The sequence below is a fragment of the Xylona heveae genome (genome assembly GCF_001619985.1).
Source record: "Xylona heveae TC161 unplaced genomic scaffold L228scaffold_4, whole genome shotgun sequence".
In the NCBI taxonomy this organism is placed as follows: domain Eukaryota; kingdom Fungi; phylum Ascomycota; class Xylonomycetes; order Xylonales; family Xylonaceae; genus Xylona; species Xylona heveae.
The window spans coordinates 507,115-524,740 of NW_017264196.1; the positions used below are offsets into that span (position 1 = coordinate 507,115).

Genomic DNA, 17,626 nt, shown 5'->3' on the forward strand with positions numbered 1-17,626 from the left:
CCAGTGAATTGACCGAGACAAAACACATGAGAAAGTTCCAGAGGGGAAAAAAAAAAGAAAGGACTGTGATGATTTGGAAAAAGGACGAGCGGGCGGAGCTTGTACACGCTGGGGTCGAAGAAGGAGTTTTTTTACTCCTCTTCATCGTCTAACCCAATGTCAATGGCATCAGGATTGACAGCAGCGGCAGGAGGGGCAGGGGGTGCAGCTCTATTGCCGCCTTCTGGGCCCGTGCTGGCGGGGACGAAACCGGAAGGCGCACGAGCCACGCGTTCGAGAGCAGCCATGGCATCAGCACGCTCGGTGTCTTCGGTGGTGGCGTCAATTTCATCTGTACCTGCCGCGGTAGTGACGCCTTCTGCGCGCTGTTGGCTGCGGGCAAGAGCCTGAGAGGCGATAAAGTTGACATCGGTACTAGATTGTTCCGAGGTTAGTTTCAAAAGTAATTCATTGCGAATTGTTTTGATAGAGGTAGATATAAGGGAAATGGGAAGAGAGAAAAGGAGAAAGGATAAAGATAAGAGGTAGGGAAAGGGAGATTGAAGACATACTTGTATTGAGCTTGGACACTTCTCTTGATTCGGAGCATTTCTTTGAAAGTATCTTCGTTGCCGTGCTGTACTTCGAATGCCTCCCATTTGGACCAGAATCCTGGTGAGACACGCGGGTCGCAGAATTGCGAAGCATGTCCGTAGATGGCTCTGGCACGGTCAATCTCGCCGAGACGACGTTCCATGTCAGCAAACTTGAGACACATGTCTCTTGCCTCTTTGTCGGGGAGCGCAGCAATGGCACGTTCGTAAATGGGTCGGGTAGACGTAAGGCCAAAGTTTGAAGCGGATTTGGTAATGTAGAAGTTGAACATCTCGAAACGATCTTCGTCTGAAACGGCACGGGTAGCACGCTCGTAGATGCGCATGGCGTGGCGAGCGAGACCGCGCTCTTCCTCAAGGCTACCATACATAAGGTAGAGGACCTTGGCGAATTTGGGCGGGCATCCTTCGACTGCTTGCTCGAATAAGTCACGGAGTCGCTCAATGCCAATCTTGCGATCCATGGCTTTTGTGAGGTACAAGTTCCATAATTCGAAAGCTACTGGGTAGCTGAAAAGGTCAAGACCACGTTCGTAGATCTTGAATGACTCTTCAAAGTACTTGTTTTCCTCGAGAAGGTTGGCATAGTTGACCACAGTCTGTGGCGTAGCGATTCGCAGTTCGAAGATGCGCTCGTAGACCTTTCTTGTCTCATCTAACGTACCGACGCTTTCGACTAAATCGACGTAGAAACTCCATAATTTCCAGCTCTTGTGCACTCGTTGCTGCGGAGACAGTGTCTCGTCGAAGTAATCCACAGTCGAGCGCTTCGGCGCCTGGGTAGCCTTGGCCATGATTTCGACCGACTTGTCAAAGTTTTCGTTTCGAAGTTCCATCTCCGCCCATTCGCACCACATTTCTGCGAGTTCGGCAACCGATTTGAAAGGCACCTTGACCGCCTTCTCCATGATAACCCTAGCATTGAGCAAATCCCCGCCTTGCTCATAAAACTTGGCATATTTGGTCCAAAGATCGTGGAACTTTCCAACAGCTTTCTTCGGCTGCACCGCAGCAATGGCGTTCGTATAAGTCCTGACCACTTCCTCCTTATTATCACCCCAAAGACCAACGCGCTTCTCCCACTCAACAATGTTGTTAGGGTTCTGGCGCAGAAGCACATCATTTACTAGGAAAGGTCGTCGATCCATGAGTTGTTCGAAACGCATCATTCGAATGTCGAGGTCGAAGTCGGCATCTTCGTCAACCTTGCCCTTCTCTGAACGCAGCGCTGCAGTCTCCATCAAGGAACCAATAATTGATTCCTCAAATTCTGCATAGGAATCAAAGACCATGGTAAAGTCGCGGACCGTCATGACAGTAGTAATGCCTTCTTCGAATATATCACGAGCTCGTTCAAAATGTCCCTTTGTGATATAATAGGTAGCAAGGCCAACCCAGAGCTTTCCGCGTTGATCCGCAAATCGCTCGATGCCACTCCGGATAATTTTCTCGACATCAATACCAAAATCATCTCCAGTTTTAACTTCCTTCGCCTTTGATACCAGAAGATCAACCATCTCGCTCCACAGTTGAAAATGGCTTTTCCCGAGCTTGCTCTTAAAGCGAAGATTGTTCAGAATCTCGATATACTTCTGGACAGCTTCCGTATATTGTCTCATTTCAATGAGCAATTCAATATAATCCTCGGCATCTTCCGGGTGTATCTGCATATATCTCCTCCATACTTTGATCGCGGTCAATCCTGAAGCAGCGTTGGCGAATGGTCTATATAGAAGCCAAATTCTATTATGCTGGGTTATCGGAAGTGCGCGAAGGGCTCGATCAAACGTTCGTCGGGTTGTCGTGACAAGTGGTTGCTTCGTCAAAAAGGACAGATACATCTCCCAGATTTTAGGCATTTTATTGAGCAAGATAAGAGCTCGCTCGAATAAAGAGTTGACCTTGAGGAACTCAGACGCATGCCTGGCAGGATTCTTCCTTGCAAGATGTTTCACTCGCAGCTCGAGGTACTGGGGTAAGTAGCGGTCAGTCAAGTGTCGTCTCACCAAAGGATATTAAACGTACCAGCTTCCATAATTTGTATGACCGAGGGAGCTCAGAGCATGCGCGCTCCAAAACCTGCGAAAGAGTGAGTACGCGATACTTGAATTGGCTGGTTCGGTGGGGTCATACGAAGGCCTGCTCGAGAAGGCTACCGTGCTGTAACTTGTGCTCGACATAGGAAAGCCAGGGTTTAATTGTCCCCGGAGCGCGGAGAATATCCTGTTCATAGACCGTATCGTCGGTTGACTTTTGAAAGGAATTTGATTAGCAATTTCCATGCGCAGAAATTCTTCCGAAGAGACTCACAATCAGATACAGGTCAGGCAAAGCCGATGCACCCTTGGAGCGACTTGGGCCATCTTGGACGTCCATGACTTCCATGGGCCTCAGAAGCTCCCCCGGCATGGCGAAAGACCTCGAACAGAGGGGCGTGTCGAAGCTGGCAGTCTGCGATCTGCAGTACTAATTGATGCTCGTCCTCCAGAAATGAAAGATGGCACGCCGTTCGACGTCAATTCGCAGCGCGTAGTGAAACATGCACGTGGCTGACTAAGGTTCCGCCAAGATCAACTATTCCCTCCCATTACCCGGCGTTCTCGGAGGTGCACCACCAGTCTGGGCAAGCTACGCTATCAGAGTTCAAAGTGATTACAGTATTGTGATTCTTCTCTGAGTTTCGCCTCAGTTCAGAGAAATCTTGTTTTGTGGCTGTGTGTTTCCTAGGTACAATTAGGCAACATGTCTGGTGCAGGTGTAGGTTTTGTTGCTCAGGACCATCCAATACTCTTATCGCAATTGTTGAACCTAACTGTGATATCATATAGGACCGGGAGGCAGTCTTTCCAACCCGGCAGTCATTGGGTTTGATGAAGAATAAGCTTAAAGGTGCACAGACTGGCCATGACTTGCTGAAGCGTAAAAGTGAGGCCTTAACAAAGTATGTAATTGAAGTCTCGAAGTCAAGACCATTGGCTGATCAGGTCCTACCACAGGCGCTTTCGAGGTATGCAACATCTCAAGGTCTTCATCTAGCTTCTATGCTGAACAGCTACTCAGAGATAACAAAACGTATTGATGAGGCCAAGCGAAAGATGGGTCGAGTTATGCAGATTGCTGCATTTTCCCTTGCCGAAGTCACCTATGCTGTTGGTGGTGATATCGGCTACCAGGTGCAAGAGTCCGCCAAGTCAGCTCGTTTTCGAGTTCGCACAAAACAGGAAAACATCTCTGGTGTGCTTCTTCCGAAGTTCGAAAGCTTCACCAGTGAGGGGAACAATGATTTTGGCTTGACCGGTCTAGGAAAGGGTGGCCAGCAAGTACAGCGATGCAGAGAGACGTATGCTCGTGCGGTAGAGACGTTGGTCGAACTAGCAAGCCTGCAGGTTTGTAATTTTCAGTCTAAGGATCCACGTTCAAAGGCTGATACATTTCTAGACGGCGTTTGTCATCCTTGATGAAGTGATCAAAGTGGTCAATCGAAGAGGTATGGTAATAGAGCCTTGAACCGTGACAACGATAACTAACATTGCATTTAGTGAATGCTATGTCAGTTCTTCCACAAATCCATTTCCCAATATGCTACTAACTTGTAGGCTGAATCAAATAGAGAGCATGTAAGCAATTCCATGTTATTATAATCTGGGCTTAGCTGATAGATGACAGGTTATCATTCCTAGAACAGAGAGAACTATCAAGTGTATGGTCATTTTAAGTTACATCCTTGGATTTTGCTAATTTATCAAGATATCACCTCTGAGCTTGATGAACTAGAACGAGAAGAATTCTACCGCCTGAAGAAGGTTTGACTTCTATACCCTTTTTGCTTTGTGGCGCTTCTCATCAGTTTCTAGGTCTCGGGAAAGAAGGCTCGCGAAGCCCAGAATGCAGACGCTGTGGCGCAGAAAGACATCCCTGTCAGTGAGAAGGATGAAGTTGACCACGCAGGTACCGCAGACCTGCTTGGAGACCCAGAAGATGCCGATGTCATCTTCTAAGCGAACTCCACCAAAGATACCAGTAGCATTGACGATACCATGCGATCCCTGAATATTGCCGCATTTTTTGTACCCTTTACATGCTGATTAAGTCGGAGTTGTGCCAATGGAGAGCTGCGTTTTCGAGTAAATATTCGTCAGTTGAAAATTATGGTATCATGTACACAACCAGACTCTTTTAGCCTTTGCACCTAACCGTAAAGCTTTCATATGGCGCATTTTTTTAATCAATAAGCCAATCAAACAAGAAACCCCCCTTAAAAAGTGCACTGAAACCGAGCATTCATTGTCTCTGGTATGTAACCTTGATAACCTTATTTTCATCGCCCAACGCCATGCCCGCAGTGTTCTCCTTGGCACTAATGGCGCCAGATTCATTCTCGTACTCGATAAATGCAAGTCCCCTTCGACCAGGAACAAGACGAACTTCACGGAAGCCCTCAAACCGTGCGAAGATTGCCGACAAACTGTCAGCATCGTATCCATCTGGCAGATTTTGGACGAAGAGAATCTTATTGGGCGGCAGATATTCGTCAGGAACAACAGCAGCCGTGGCAGTGGTGGATTTGAGACCTGCTCCTCTCGCGGCTTTAATAGGTCGAGGAGCTCCAGCTTCTGCGGCGACTGGTGGTGGGCGCTTGAGTTTCTTCTGCGCATCGATCGCTTCTTGTGCTTGTTTCCGTTCTATTTGGCGAAATGAGCCCGCATTAGCAGCACGTCCTACGGAAGGCCTCTTCCTGTCTTAAATGAACTTGATAACAAATGATAACTCACCCTTCTCAGCAAGTCTTCTTCTCTTGTGCGTCTCAAATTCCTCCTGATCGCCGGACAGCTTGACCGCGGCATCACTCCGCGAGCGAGCAAAATCCAGCACCATTGGTTTGTCGAAGAGCTCGAATCCCTGGATTTCGTCTATGGCGTTGGCCGCCGACTCCGGATTGTCAAAGACTATGAATGCCTGTCCCTTGGCCTTGAGGTTCTTCTTCGCTACTAGATCAATCACATTGCCATATTCCGTGAAGATCTCCCGCAATGCTTCCGTGAGCGCAGGGATCTTGATCCGCTCTTCAAGATTCCGAACCTGCCAAATAAGGTACGTCAGCAAGCGCACGATCCAGAATCTCCGTAATATTTCAGAAGTGGTAAGATTGCCTGACGCCGAATTTAAGAAAGGGTAGATCGGGATCAAACTCATACATAAACACTAATTCGCTGTTAGCAGATGTTTCGGTGCAATGGGACAATGAAATATCATACGTGCAGTTAGGCGCAGTAGCGCCATTTGCAGCAGTAGCTGCCATATCAAAGATAGCCTGGATGAAAATCTGAGCTCTTGCCAATAGTACTGAAGGTGAGGCTAGGTTTCTTGTGACCAAAACTCGTGATTTTCAGGCTCAAATGCGAGACGGTGTCCTGGAACTTGCGCAGCGGAAGGTTAATCCCCGGCAAGCTCCGCAGAAGATCTGCTCTCATCAAGGGTAGTTTGGTCCGGAAAGCTGCACATTCTGATGACTAAGCATATCTCCATGCACGAGGAACCACCTCTCAGGCTCTGAACATGGAGAAAAGGAAGGCTTTCAAATAGCAAATGCTGGTCGAAAAACAAGTCTTGTCGTTTAAACGGTGTCATGTTACGTATACGCTGATATTATTTTCCGTCCGAGCTTATGTACAGGAGAAATAATTCTCTCCTCGAGAAGGCCGTCTTTCAATTCACGAGGTAAAACTAAATTTCAAACTTCAAAGAAACTTTATATATCACTCCTCACCAAGGAATTAAAATTACTAATAAATACCTTTCCATTATCCTAAAATGATAATTTGTGTAAAATTATTGACCAACGAGAAAGGAATTCTAAAGAGATCCTCATTATTATTTTTGCCGCCCACTCACCTGTTTCAAAATGGAATGACAGTAGCTCACATCAACATTTGGTTTATATATCTTAATTCTGGGCAGCAAATCAGCTTTTCCATTCAGGAAGCTTCAACTCGCTCGCATGGCGTAGTTGGTAGCGCGCATCACTAGTATATAGGCTAGATAATGATGAGGTCCTCAGTTCGAATCTGAGTGCGAGCACTTGCAGAGATACCAACAAATCTTTTTTTGCCATTTCAAAGCAATGGTAAAGCGCAATCTCATTTAATTTTTTCCCGGATTGCTGGACGGCCTTTTTGTGTACTCGTGACACACTGTCATGTTTAAGAGTTACCTTCGAAGAGAGGTAAATGTCTTATTTTCTCTATATGCGCCTGGTAGTGTCGTCGAGCCGAGATACAGGTATCATGGCTGATAATATATCAGAGACAATAGAAAAGTCTACACTCGACCTCCCCAGCATTTTAAAATTTGAGCTCAATGGCACATCTAGAATGAGATCCAAGGCTTTTGGGTCTCATTTCCAAAGCTAGGTCACGGAAGAGAAAGTTAAAAGCAGCAAAGATTCCTTTGCCGCCTACTATATTAATCCATGCAGCCTGTAGTGGCTACTAAGGAGACAAGCACAAGCGCCTAAACACATAAACTGGACTATCGATGCGGCAGTATATGAAAATGTGACAGTGATTAAATAGCCCACGTGCACGTGAGCTTGTCAACTAAACACTTTACATTACAGACCAGACTAGAAAGGTGCTAAGCTAAGGTGGTGATGTTGGTCGGAAAGAGTTGTTCAGTAAAATACGAATAGGAAATAAATCTTCCTGAAGCGAGGAAGAAGTCTGCCGCTGGGTAAAATGACGACCATTGTAACGGCATCGCCAGAGATACGAACAGCCTATAGACGGCGACAATGGCAGTCTAAAGCTTAGAGGTGATATTCAAGCCGGAAAAAGATTCTGCAGCTCATAGTTGTTAGAGTAAGGCGTCATGTCTCACTGTATGAGTCTGTTGTGCCGAGCCAACTCGATCGTTTTCCCCATTGTGCAAGAAAAAAAAAAAAAGAAAAGGAGTTCCCCATAAATTTTCAGCTCGAAGGTACGCCAGTTCCAAGCAACTGCTGGTCAACACAAAGAAAAAGGAACTTCAGTAATCAACGATCTCATCTCTCTCTGCGTACTTTCTCCGTGGTCAATTACGACATCACACCAGATACACGTCGACCCCAAGTGGAGTTATTATAGCCAGGCTTCGGAGAAGCGGTCGGAGGAGTGGATCGCTGCGAGGAGGGTCGACGTGATCTACCCACGTGAGAATTGCCAGAGCCTTCCTTTGCCCGCAAAGGCTTCTTTTTATATCCTGCAGAGCTATTTCTTGAACGAATTGGCTCACGCAGAGATCCTTGAGCTCTTGGCATTATCTGCGTCTTGGTAGTGGATTCGCCAGGCAGGCGAACTGAAATGAAATACCCCTGAGATGATTGGTTCTCCTTATCGTGGATATTGAGTAAGAAAGGCTCAATACTTTGGACTTGAATCGACTTTTGAAACCGAGATCGGGGTCGTGTTTGGGGCGGCTTGGCGGGAGACCAGGCATTCCTAGGAGCCATGAGAGGCACCCTTACGATGGGTATGGATCCGAACTCCCTCTCCTCAAGCAAAGCTTCCTCCGTTGGCTTCGTGGAGACGAAGTCACCGAAGTCTACCCTTAGTGCGGCAAGGTGAGATGCGTGATCGTCGACTTCCTTCTTAGGAAGAGATACCGTGGCCGGAGTTCTGTTGCTGGCAACCTCTAAGGGCGCCTTGCTAGCTGAATTGACGGCAAGTGCATAGGATTTCGGCGGAACGGGGACTGCAGGTTTGAGCTGAACAAACTTTGATTCTACCGGTTTCCTCTCAAAGAGGCCATTGAATCTGTCCTGCCAGGTGGAGGTACTAGCGATCGGCTGAGGTACGACACGAAGCGACTCTGAAGACTGTCTCGCGGCAGAAGATTTTGGCAGCGAAGTTGATACGACAGAAGTAGCTGGAACAACAGCTGGTGGGGGTAGTTTCACTATGGGTTTTGGAATCGGCAAGCTAACTAGAGGCCGGTTCACATCACCTGCATAGGCCGGGTGGCCAAACGATTCAGGAGGTGGTGGAGAGCCTGGGCGGAACGTAGAGAGACTGGCATTGGTAGAGCGGGCGGTGGATGATCCTTGAGGAAAAAATCTGGACCCGCGGCCCCCCGCGACGGCATTAGGAGTTGATCCAGACCCGGAGCTCGCACTCGGTTGGACGGGGAATATCGCGCTTTCGATAGTTCCATGCTTGCTCTCTGTTTTCAAAGGATGCTCCTCGTTGGCTTGTTTTGTTGAGCTAACCACTTGCCGCTGTCCAGAACTATTATCAACAAGCACTTGCCTCCATGTCTCTTTGAATGTAGGCTGGGGTACATCTCTCTTTACACCTGTTCGAGCTTCTTCTTCTAAGCGAGCAGAGTGTTGTTCTTCATCCCGTCTCCTGGCCTCTGCATCTTCCCGAGCCAGCTGTGCTGGTAAGTTCGCCCAAGCAGACAACGCTGACGCCCGACTCTGAGAAGTCCGGTTCGAGGGCCCAACAGGAGGTCCGATGGGAGTGGGCCGGGCAACGGAACTGGAGAGAGGAGGAACGGGTGTGCTATTCGCAAGCACCAGCTGCGGAGATGGTTGTTCTGGAAGACTTCTCCCGACTGGGGAGATAGTTTGTTGTGCGTCTTCAGACTCACTTGTAATTGGCTTAGATGGCGAAAGAGGCTTTCTCATCGCTGGAGGCGGCCCAATAGGACCAGGGACAGGGGGAGACACCGGCTGCGGTTGAGTAATATGCCTCTGAGCCACTGTTGAAAGACCTCGATCAAAGGTGCCGTTGCCCAGAGCCTTGTCATTATGGGGAGGGCCCCACAAATTGCTCCCAGTCACGGAGTGAGTCGTCATGCTCCCGGTCCATCCGGGGTAAGATTCAGCCCCTTGGGACTTGGTCTTCCAGAGCTGTTCCTTGGAATCTTGATATCCAGACCGGCTTCCTTGCTGTGGGCTCGAACTGAGCGGTCGATCCTGGGGATGAGGGGCAAGAGAAGGTACAGTTGGTGGGTCTGATTTCACAGGTTTAGTGACTCCCGGTTCGATTACTTTCGATGGTGAAGGGGCCCGCGGAGCGGCAGCAGTAGTAGTCCCAATGCGTTGAGGCAGATAATGCTGACTCTCGGACGCTGCCATGGACCTACGAACAGGCTGCGGCTGGTGCACCTTCATGAGACCATACTGCCTAACCTCACCAGAATGTTCAGGCACTGGGGGTTTTGGAAGATGCTCGTTAAGAGAAACAGCTTTCTCCTTCTCTTTCGAATGCGCAGAGACATCGGCTGGGGGTGATATAGCTACCGCATATGATGCATGTGCAGGTGCTTCAGTATGTTGCGAGTGTGGAGGTTCGGATGATTGAGGAACTTCTTCAGCTTGTGCAGTTTTGGATTTTGCAAGTTTCCCTTCCATCGGAGCCATTCCCAGTGACTCCATCTTAAGCCTTATCCGCTCTCTCCTTGCGGCCTCCTCACGCTCCTCTTCCTCTCTTCGGCGTTTCATTGCAAGCTCTCGCTTTTCCTTCATGATCTTCTGTTGTACAGCAACTGGATCTTGTGCACCTTGCTGCGGTAGCTCAGTAACAGTCACTGCCCCTTGAGGTTTATCGTCGGTCTGTGAGGGTGTTTGTGACGCAGCATCCTCAGGGGAAGCCGGTGCAACATGGTGAAGGACCGGAGAGGAGTGCTGAGGCCAGGGCGCATGCTGGTTCGTCCGAGTTGGGGAGTATCCACGTGACAAATACTGGGATCCTTGTTCAGCAAGCCGATCTGAAGGATGAGGTGCAGACTCAGTTGTGTTAAGGGTTCCCACCTGTGAGCCTCGTCGTCTGTCTGCCGAAGCCTCGTCGGGGCCTCTGCCAAACGACATTCGCCTTCCATACACGCCACTGCCCCCGCTCACATTCGATGAAGTACGACGACGTCCCCACGATGCGCTGTCTTGGTGGGTTGTCCGGCTAGTTTGGAAAGCTGCTGATGGCTCAGCAGGTCCAGATTGATCATGGTGGTGGGGTCGTTGCAAGACAGCAGGCTGTCGAAAACCTTGTTCATGTCGCAATGAACCCCTTCGTACGTCGTTAACAGGCTCGTATCGTCCAGATTGCGAATTGAAAAGCTCTCGATTTCCTGTGTAGCCGTCTCTCCAAGAACGATTGAAATCATCTGCCTCAATTTCTCGGGCTGGGGGTAGATGCGGAGGATGAACAGAATCTTGAAAGTTTTCCCGTTGCTCTCGTTGAGTACGCAGTTGGCTCTCTTGCGGTCGGTGATCGATCGCGACCGGGGAAATCTTATCAATCGGAGGGAGCGGAGCCCATGGCGATTTCACGGGCGCTGGGGGTGTAGGCTTGGCAACAAGAGTGGGCTTCTCGGGCGCTCCTTTGAGAACAAGGCCGCCGAATTTAGGTGCGGTATCAGCAGAACCACCTAGTTTCAAGACTTTTGTAGTGGAGCTGCTACTCTTGGGGGGATCGGGGGCGGGCATCGCTGCTTTTTCAGGCTCGACCTTCGAATCTGGAGCGGCAGGAGGCGGAGTAGAATGATCTTCCGTGTGGAGAGAGGTCTTAGTCCCGTCATTCCATTCGATTTCCTCGGGAGCCCAATCGTCCTCGTCATCATCAATGTCTGCCCACTTTCCTTCTTTTCCATTGTCATCTGATTGCAGCCGAGTGGCGAGGTGAATACCGTATTGTTGCTTGAGTTCCTCGTCCGTGAATTGCTTCGGCGGCGGAGGAGGAACAGCTGTCGCAAGTGGTCAGTAAGAGCTTGTTCAGGATATTGCAGGGAGGGCGGTGTTACGTCTGTTCTTATTCCACACCTTGCTGCCGTCCGGCGCCCCGCCACTACCATGAGTGCTTGCAGCAGAACTAGACCTAGTGAGCGAGTCTCGCAAGCCTCCAGTAGATTTTGCTACCAGTCGAGGCCGAGGCGTCGGCTGATTTGAAGCAGCGGAAAGGCTAGAATTACTTGGGGCTACAGTCCGTTAGCTCAAAGCCCAGGATCATTGCATCGTCAGAGTGCCTTACAGCGGTCTCCACTAAGCTTAGCAGCTGCAGCAGAGCCTGACGCAGCTTTCGCCAAGAAACTTTTCGTGACAGATGAGACAGATTTGAAAGAGGTTGGACGTTTGACCGACGCTGATCGAGTATGATGCTTTCCATTTGGCAATCCGTCAGGTTTACTGGTGTCAGTGTCTGACCCTCCGCTTCCATCCAAGGCACCTTGTCGGCCTCTATTCTCGCCATCGACTGAGGGGGTGTTGGCTCGAGATGGGTTGGAAGACTCGACTTGCTTGAATTCTGAACCAATACCAGCAATCGACTATGACTTGTCAGCCCAGAAATTGGAAATCCCACTTCATTAAAACCTACGCTCTCGCTATCCTCATCAGCATGTTTGATAAAGGGAACGTCCTGCAAGTTAGGATTGTCTTGAACAGCTGGTGGTCCGTTCGAAGTAGGTTCTTGACGGCTAGCTTCCTCGTTTGATATCGTAGCTTTAACATTTACCTCCACTGCACCCCCGGTGGCGTTCGAGTCGATGGTCTTACTCGCAGAGACGTCGGAAGGCGAGGCGTCACCCACCGACCGTGCTTGGTTTACCACATCGTGGGTGCGCTGCTCTGCCATAACAATGTGCGGATCTGCAGTCGAAGCACGCGAGCGATCACTGTCAGAAATTTGATCTTCAAGAGCGACAGGTATATGGATTCGGCCCATGATGGCTACAAGCTGTGGAAAAACATGACAAGAAAGCAGTGGTCGATACCTATTGTCAGGTAATAGAAGTCGCCACAAGGAAACAGCTGGCGCTTCCGCGATAATTCTGAGTATTGAAGATGTGAGATGGGGCCACAATAGGCCGGGCGTTGGTCGGCTGGGCGAAACAGACGACGGCCGTAAAGGAATACCTTACACTAAGATAGGCAAGGTTTTCCTTGGGGAAGGAACGAAACTGCGAGGGTTCGATGTCAACCCTTGACAAGGCTAAATGACGCCTGAGAAATAGCTGATTGTTTTTGTATGAGGGAGAGTTACGAAGTTGACTCTGGTAACGGTCGAGTTGTCGCTCGGTCGTCGCCTCACGGATTCGGCAAGGTCCAAGCGCTGGCTTGGCGACATACTTTCCGAGTAACGCAACTTAAGATATCCTGAGTCACGGGCAGTAGCTTAAGCAAAGTGAATGCTCATTACTGCCTCCACAAGGCAGAAGGAGGATTTATCTCTGCACTAGATGCCCTAAATTTAACCATATACATCGTCTGCCGTCTTCTTTTATCATGCCTAATGCTGCTTATTTACAACCCGCTCATCTGGATTTCAAGGTCGCTGATTGCTTAAGCACGGTTAGGGCATATAACTACATCATCTACCCCTACCAGCCCTCAGTGACCCAAGTCGCTGGAAAACGTTGTTCGGCGCTGCAAGTCTACATTCACTGTTGAGTGTCACCGCAAATTATACGCATAGCACATTGAGGGATTCAACAACCATAAGACTGTCAGAAATGATAACTTCGGATTCTACCGTACAGACATGCTTCTGAATCGAGTATCCCGCGGTCGAAGGTTGTCTATCTACATACAACGCATCCCGAATTTAATGAGCATTGTTCTTGTGGTGACCTAAACATCTTATTAGCGCTACGTGAAATGAACAGCTGATTTCCAGTTGCACTTACGGAGATGGAAGTAGTAATCGTTGGCGTACGACAGGAAGAGAATACCGGCGATCACGTGGAAAATGGCTTAACAATTTAATATTAGCTTTTTATCGCAACTGGATTAGCATTTGGAGGATGCTTGTTGTGTGTACATACGAGCTGCGGAAGGGTTCTTTCCGAAGTAACGGGCCTGGTATCTTCCCAGAAGACCCTTAGGCTTGGGCTCAGGTGCAGCGCCACGAGGGAGCTTCTCATAGAAGCTTACGACCCGCTGCATACGAGCAGCATCCTGAGCAGCACCAATGCCCTATATTGGTTCAATTAGCGATCTGCGGAAGCCTGTTATGATGGAACGGACGGTATCGCAATCGCAGCGGGTGTCATTGTGGGAAAAGGGACGTATGGAGTTGGGGAGCTCGGTGTCCATCCCCTGAAGGCTGAACTTACAGATGGCGATGCCACCTAAAATTCTATTAGTGACTGAAGAATAGATTTATCAATGGGATAATACTGACCTTGGGCGGGATCAAAGTTGAGAGAGCGCGGCGGGTGACGAAAGACATGCTGGGCGAACTAATATTTATCAGCGCCATTGGCATTCAAAATGCATTGACAACTATATGTGCATCAAGGACAATCCTTATGTTACATACCTGAATCAGTTTAGGATGTCGTCCGTCCTACACTGTGGGATGGCAATGAGCCTCTGCTAGTGATGTTGAAGCTGGTGATGAGGTTGCAGGGCGGCTTGGCAGAGCCGATTCGCGATATTATGTAAGACGTCTCACTTTTCTGTACAGAGGTACTCTGGTACTTCTCTTTCAGGACAGACTCCTCGACTGGTAGGCGAGGAGCCTCGGAGGCCTCGGAGCTACAGCAGGCAGTCAGCCAGTGCAATAGCTCGTAGGTACCGAGGTACCCCGACCTTTGCACCCCAGATGTCCCCCAACTATTCAACCTTAGCCGCTCTCGCCATTCGAGAACTCCACACTTCCCTCTTGGGTCTGGGGTTTGATAAATATTCGAATCATGTCATTACTCCGATTATCCTCTCACTCCTGCAGAAGATTGTTCCGGCCGGAAATTACGGCTGGTTATAATATCCGTCCTTTTGGACGGCGTCACGAAAGCCAAGCACGAACTGACCCTTCAAATGAACCTGCACCAAAGAGTAGTCCTTCGGAAGCTCCTGCGGCAAAGGCGGGGGACTCGTCTTTGATTACACAAGAGGGTCCTTTAGAGGGAGTTGCCAGCCACAAGCCAGACTATAATGCACATGTGGATCATGGAACCTCGTGAGTACTTTGTGTTCGAGAGTTCGACACGAAAGAGGTCCGTCTTAACAGTGCTTGATAGCTCGTTCTCACCCGTTCCGAAGCGAGTAATGGATGGCAGCGAGCCCGGAGAGGCAGTTCCTGCCGCTGTTCTATCAGGTGCACCATTAGATTTACAGGCGAGGACTGTCCGGTAAGTTGGACAGCTTCAAGAGATTTCTGTCTCAGCTGGCCCACATTTGAAATCCCATCTAACCGCCACTTCTTTCCAGTATCTATCGACCAGCGAAGACGGCCACTCAGTCGGGGGACTGGCACGGACATCACTGGCGAATGGATTGGGATGTTTTGGGTAAAGGGCACCGGTGGGAAAATCCATTAATTGGATGGCAGTCTTCGGCCGATGCTATGCAAGGAACACATTTGAACTTCAAGTCAAAGGAGGATGCCATTCTCTTTGCACAGAAGCAAGGTTACGAATATTTTGTGCAAGAGCCTAACGTACGGAAATTTGTCCCCAAGGCTTATGCAAACAATTTTGTTCACACTCCTGGGAAGCTCAAGGTAGTTAGGACAAAGTAACGACATTCATGTGATTGCGTCATGGCAAGTCCATGACTGATTAGACGTTCAATTTGCAATAGATATACTCATTTCTATAATGTTTTTACAATTAATAAATAGATGACATATGAATATGTTCCTCTTTCTCCATTAGCTCGGCAAATCCTTTCACGCGCACAATGACTCCGAAAATGCGAATTTGGTGGGTATATACTTCTTCTATGCTGAATTCACGCCCGCATAAAGGGCGCATGTCATTGGCGCCTCTATCATGAAAAGGTGTTTAGAGGGTATGGAGGATATCGATCTCATTCTCACAGCCAAAGATATTTGTGGGCCAAGCATAACCTCGAGAATCTTTAGCATCCGAAGTATCTGTCGGCTATCCATCGCTCTTCAACGTCTTCTACTACCTGACTCACGACCACCTTGATATCAGGGAAAACGGTGAGTAGTCGATTGATCCCCAATCGTCCTCCAAAATACGTCACAAATGTGATTTTTTCTTCTGGAATGCCGTGATCGACCAAGACCTTCACAGCCATGAGAGCAGCGCCTCCACTTGACATCTGTGGATCAAGTAACAGCACGCCTTCATCCTGATCAATTTTTTCCGGCAATTTCTGATAATGTAGTTCCGGTTCGCCGGTGCGATAGTTTGTCTGGATTAGCAGACGACCAGTACGACAATCCGGGATCACCCGCTTCAGGCCGGTTTCCATGCTGCTGCCGGCCCGCAAGATTACGACAGCGCTGACCTGCGGTGCATAAGCCAAGCCAGTAGATTCAGGGACATCACTTCTTACTTCTCCTGCTGGCAACAGCCCATGATAGGTGTTTCCATGAGGTGTAGTGACTGTTGCCTCCCGGTACCGCATATTCTCCATGGCTCTAATCTCAAGTCAACTCGTGAAAATCAATTGAGATATTGAGAGCCGGCTTACCTAGTGATGAGTAAAGTAGTTAGGCGGTCAAAATAGAAGACAAAGTCTACCTGGTGAGTTGAAGGGTTTTGAAGAATGGTGCTCATCGCAACAATTTGAGGGGTCTGTTTCAGCAGTAATACGTTGGGAGAAAGTGGCTCGTCCTTGACAGCAATCCCTAACTTATGCAAATCATCCTGGTGTTTTTGTGATTTCTGCGTCAAGATGCGCTGAATATGTTGAACAACCATGTCTATAATCAATCAGCAATGTAGACTTGTGCGCACTAATTGAACAGTAATTGTGTTATCCTTACCGATTGCCACACGGTTTTCAATGCTCCGAGGTACAATGATGTCTATCAAACATGTTATTTAACTTGGCTATACAACAATAAGCATCCGCACTTACCGGCATTAACCCGCTGAGGTTCTACAAAGCGATTATAATTCGGCTTCACAAATGAAAACCACTGCTTTATGCAGCCCTCTATATCTCTGCCCCTGTCCCGGACATCGCGGGTTACTTGCCAATGGTTGGTTAGCTGCTGGATAACAGTGGTAGAAGATGTATTAGGACTTACTTCGCCGTGCAAGGCAAACATCAAGGTCGGCTTCCGCATATATCTGCAAAGGAAAGCATTGTCAATCTAGCTCTTGGACATCAGCGTCGTAGCGAGTGGACACACCCTCATATCCATTAATTCAACGACGCGAGGATCGTACAGTGCAAATATGCCCTCAACTACAAGAACATGAGGGGAATATATGGGGATCGTCTTCGTCTCTCGTTGATGTTTTTCAAATGAATACACGGGGATATCTGCCTTCTTTCTGTTTTGTGGCGCATGAGCTATCGCTGATCTTCCGCCTAGCAAGGCCATTAGTAGGAACGTACCCTTGTTTCAAGTCTCTCAATGTCTGTAGGAGAGCATCAAAATCTATGGCTTCGGGAGAGTCAAAATCATATTCGTTTCTATACGCCTTTTCAGATTGCTCTGGCGTGAGTGGCCTATAATACGAGTCCTACGTTTAAGAAATAAGTATCCTTTTCTTTCGCAGCCATCGGAAAGCTAAGTCCGTACCATTGACAGAACAACAACCCATGGAAGATTCAAGGAAGATACGATGGCCATAGCGAGCGACGTCTTTCCAGACCCTGAGCTGCCAGCGACACCAATAATGCTGGTGTTCGCCCATGGCGGTGAGTAATGAGCCCTCTGAGGGCCGCCAATGCTCCCCATCCTATCCGAAGCCATGATTGACAATACTTGAAAGTGCAAAGGAGGATACTTTTATGTCATAGCTCTGATGACTTGGTTCCACGACATTCAGTAGCGGGTAAGGAAAAAGGACAAACTATCAAAATTCCCGAGAGCGTATCAGGAACACTTATCGGGCTGATTATGGTGTTGTTTGCAGCGTATCTGATAAAAGTATCTGGTATCTCCACTGTATCTTTCACCCAGTTCAAAGTCACGGACTCACGTGCCTCTCGCGCTTAATTGGGGCTTAAGGGTGCGTTGTGCTCAGACCAGGCGAGCTTATGAAAACTCGACTACGCTAAAGTGGAGCTCCCTTCCCACTTCCACTTCTCATAACTTCCGACCTTCTTCCCTCTTCTTCCTTTCTTT

At 48.7% G+C, this 17,626-nt stretch overlaps 7 protein-coding genes and 1 non-coding gene across 8 annotated transcripts; 3 read left to right on the forward strand and 5 right to left on the reverse strand.

Annotated features, from left to right (window-relative positions):
• Positions 1–131: 131 nt before the first annotated feature.
• Positions 132–2,969, reverse strand: L228DRAFT_209652 (TPR-like protein; the record flags this gene model as incomplete). The annotated part of the gene is made up of 5 exons (XM_018329822.1): positions 132–414; positions 552–2,563; positions 2,619–2,672; positions 2,727–2,843; positions 2,904–2,969. 5 exons carry the CDS (start codon positions 2,967–2,969, stop codon positions 132–134), a joined length of 2,532 nt encoding a protein of 843 aa, XP_018188833.1.
• A 261-nt stretch (positions 2,970–3,230) lies between these two features.
• On the forward strand, positions 3,231–4,851 carry L228DRAFT_246025 (vacuolar ATP synthase subunit D). The gene is made up of 10 exons (XM_018332305.1): positions 3,231–3,350; positions 3,422–3,534; positions 3,590–3,600; positions 3,654–3,979; positions 4,032–4,080; positions 4,133–4,142; positions 4,204–4,210; positions 4,260–4,293; positions 4,341–4,396; positions 4,448–4,851. The coding sequence occupies exons 1-10, from the start codon at positions 3,336–3,338 to the stop codon at positions 4,589–4,591; spliced, it is 765 nt and encodes a 254-aa protein (XP_018188834.1). The 5' UTR covers positions 3,231–3,335; the 3' UTR covers positions 4,592–4,851.
• On the reverse strand, positions 4,450–6,013 carry L228DRAFT_246026 (RNA recognition domain-containing protein). Its single transcript, XM_018332306.1, has 4 exons — positions 5,849–6,013; positions 5,789–5,795; positions 5,366–5,672; positions 4,450–5,275 (listed from the first exon to the last, which is right to left on the reverse strand). The coding sequence occupies exons 1-4, from the start codon at positions 5,890–5,892 to the stop codon at positions 4,875–4,877; spliced, it is 759 nt and encodes a 252-aa protein (XP_018188835.1). The 5' UTR covers positions 5,893–6,013; the 3' UTR covers positions 4,450–4,874.
• A 572-nt stretch (positions 6,014–6,585) lies between these two features.
• Positions 6,586–6,671, forward strand: L228DRAFT_t56. Its single transcript has one exon. It is a non-coding gene; the product is annotated as a tRNA-Thr (tRNA).
• A 994-nt stretch (positions 6,672–7,665) lies between these two features.
• On the reverse strand, positions 7,666–12,289 carry L228DRAFT_237861 (hypothetical protein; the record flags this gene model as incomplete). The annotated part of the gene is made up of 4 exons (XM_018330982.1): positions 7,666–11,312; positions 11,370–11,543; positions 11,597–11,891; positions 11,942–12,289. 4 exons carry the CDS (start codon positions 12,287–12,289, stop codon positions 7,666–7,668), a joined length of 4,464 nt encoding a protein of 1,487 aa, XP_018188836.1.
• Positions 12,290–13,064: 775 nt separating this feature from the next.
• L228DRAFT_246030 (hypothetical protein) lies at positions 13,065–13,950 on the reverse strand. Its single transcript, XM_018332307.1, has 6 exons — positions 13,886–13,950; positions 13,748–13,805; positions 13,680–13,694; positions 13,389–13,539; positions 13,251–13,316; positions 13,065–13,194 (listed from the first exon to the last, which is right to left on the reverse strand). The coding sequence occupies exons 2-6, from the start codon at positions 13,793–13,795 to the stop codon at positions 13,169–13,171; spliced, it is 306 nt and encodes a 101-aa protein (XP_018188837.1). The 5' UTR covers positions 13,796–13,805; positions 13,886–13,950; the 3' UTR covers positions 13,065–13,168.
• A 252-nt stretch (positions 13,951–14,202) lies between these two features.
• Positions 14,203–15,206, forward strand: L228DRAFT_246033 (hypothetical protein). The gene is made up of 3 exons (XM_018332308.1): positions 14,203–14,527; positions 14,589–14,699; positions 14,779–15,206. Exons 1-3 carry the CDS (start codon positions 14,262–14,264, stop codon positions 15,086–15,088), a joined length of 687 nt encoding a protein of 228 aa, XP_018188838.1. The 5' UTR covers positions 14,203–14,261; the 3' UTR covers positions 15,089–15,206.
• On the reverse strand, positions 15,206–17,420 carry L228DRAFT_219543 (uridine kinase). Its single transcript, XM_018330223.1, has 8 exons — positions 17,078–17,420; positions 16,891–17,018; positions 16,682–16,826; positions 16,577–16,619; positions 16,405–16,518; positions 16,310–16,351; positions 16,015–16,246; positions 15,206–15,961 (listed from the first exon to the last, which is right to left on the reverse strand). The coding sequence occupies exons 1-8, from the start codon at positions 17,249–17,251 to the stop codon at positions 15,430–15,432; spliced, it is 1,410 nt and encodes a 469-aa protein (XP_018188839.1). The 5' UTR covers positions 17,252–17,420; the 3' UTR covers positions 15,206–15,429.
• Between the last annotated feature and the right edge of the window lie 206 nt (positions 17,421–17,626).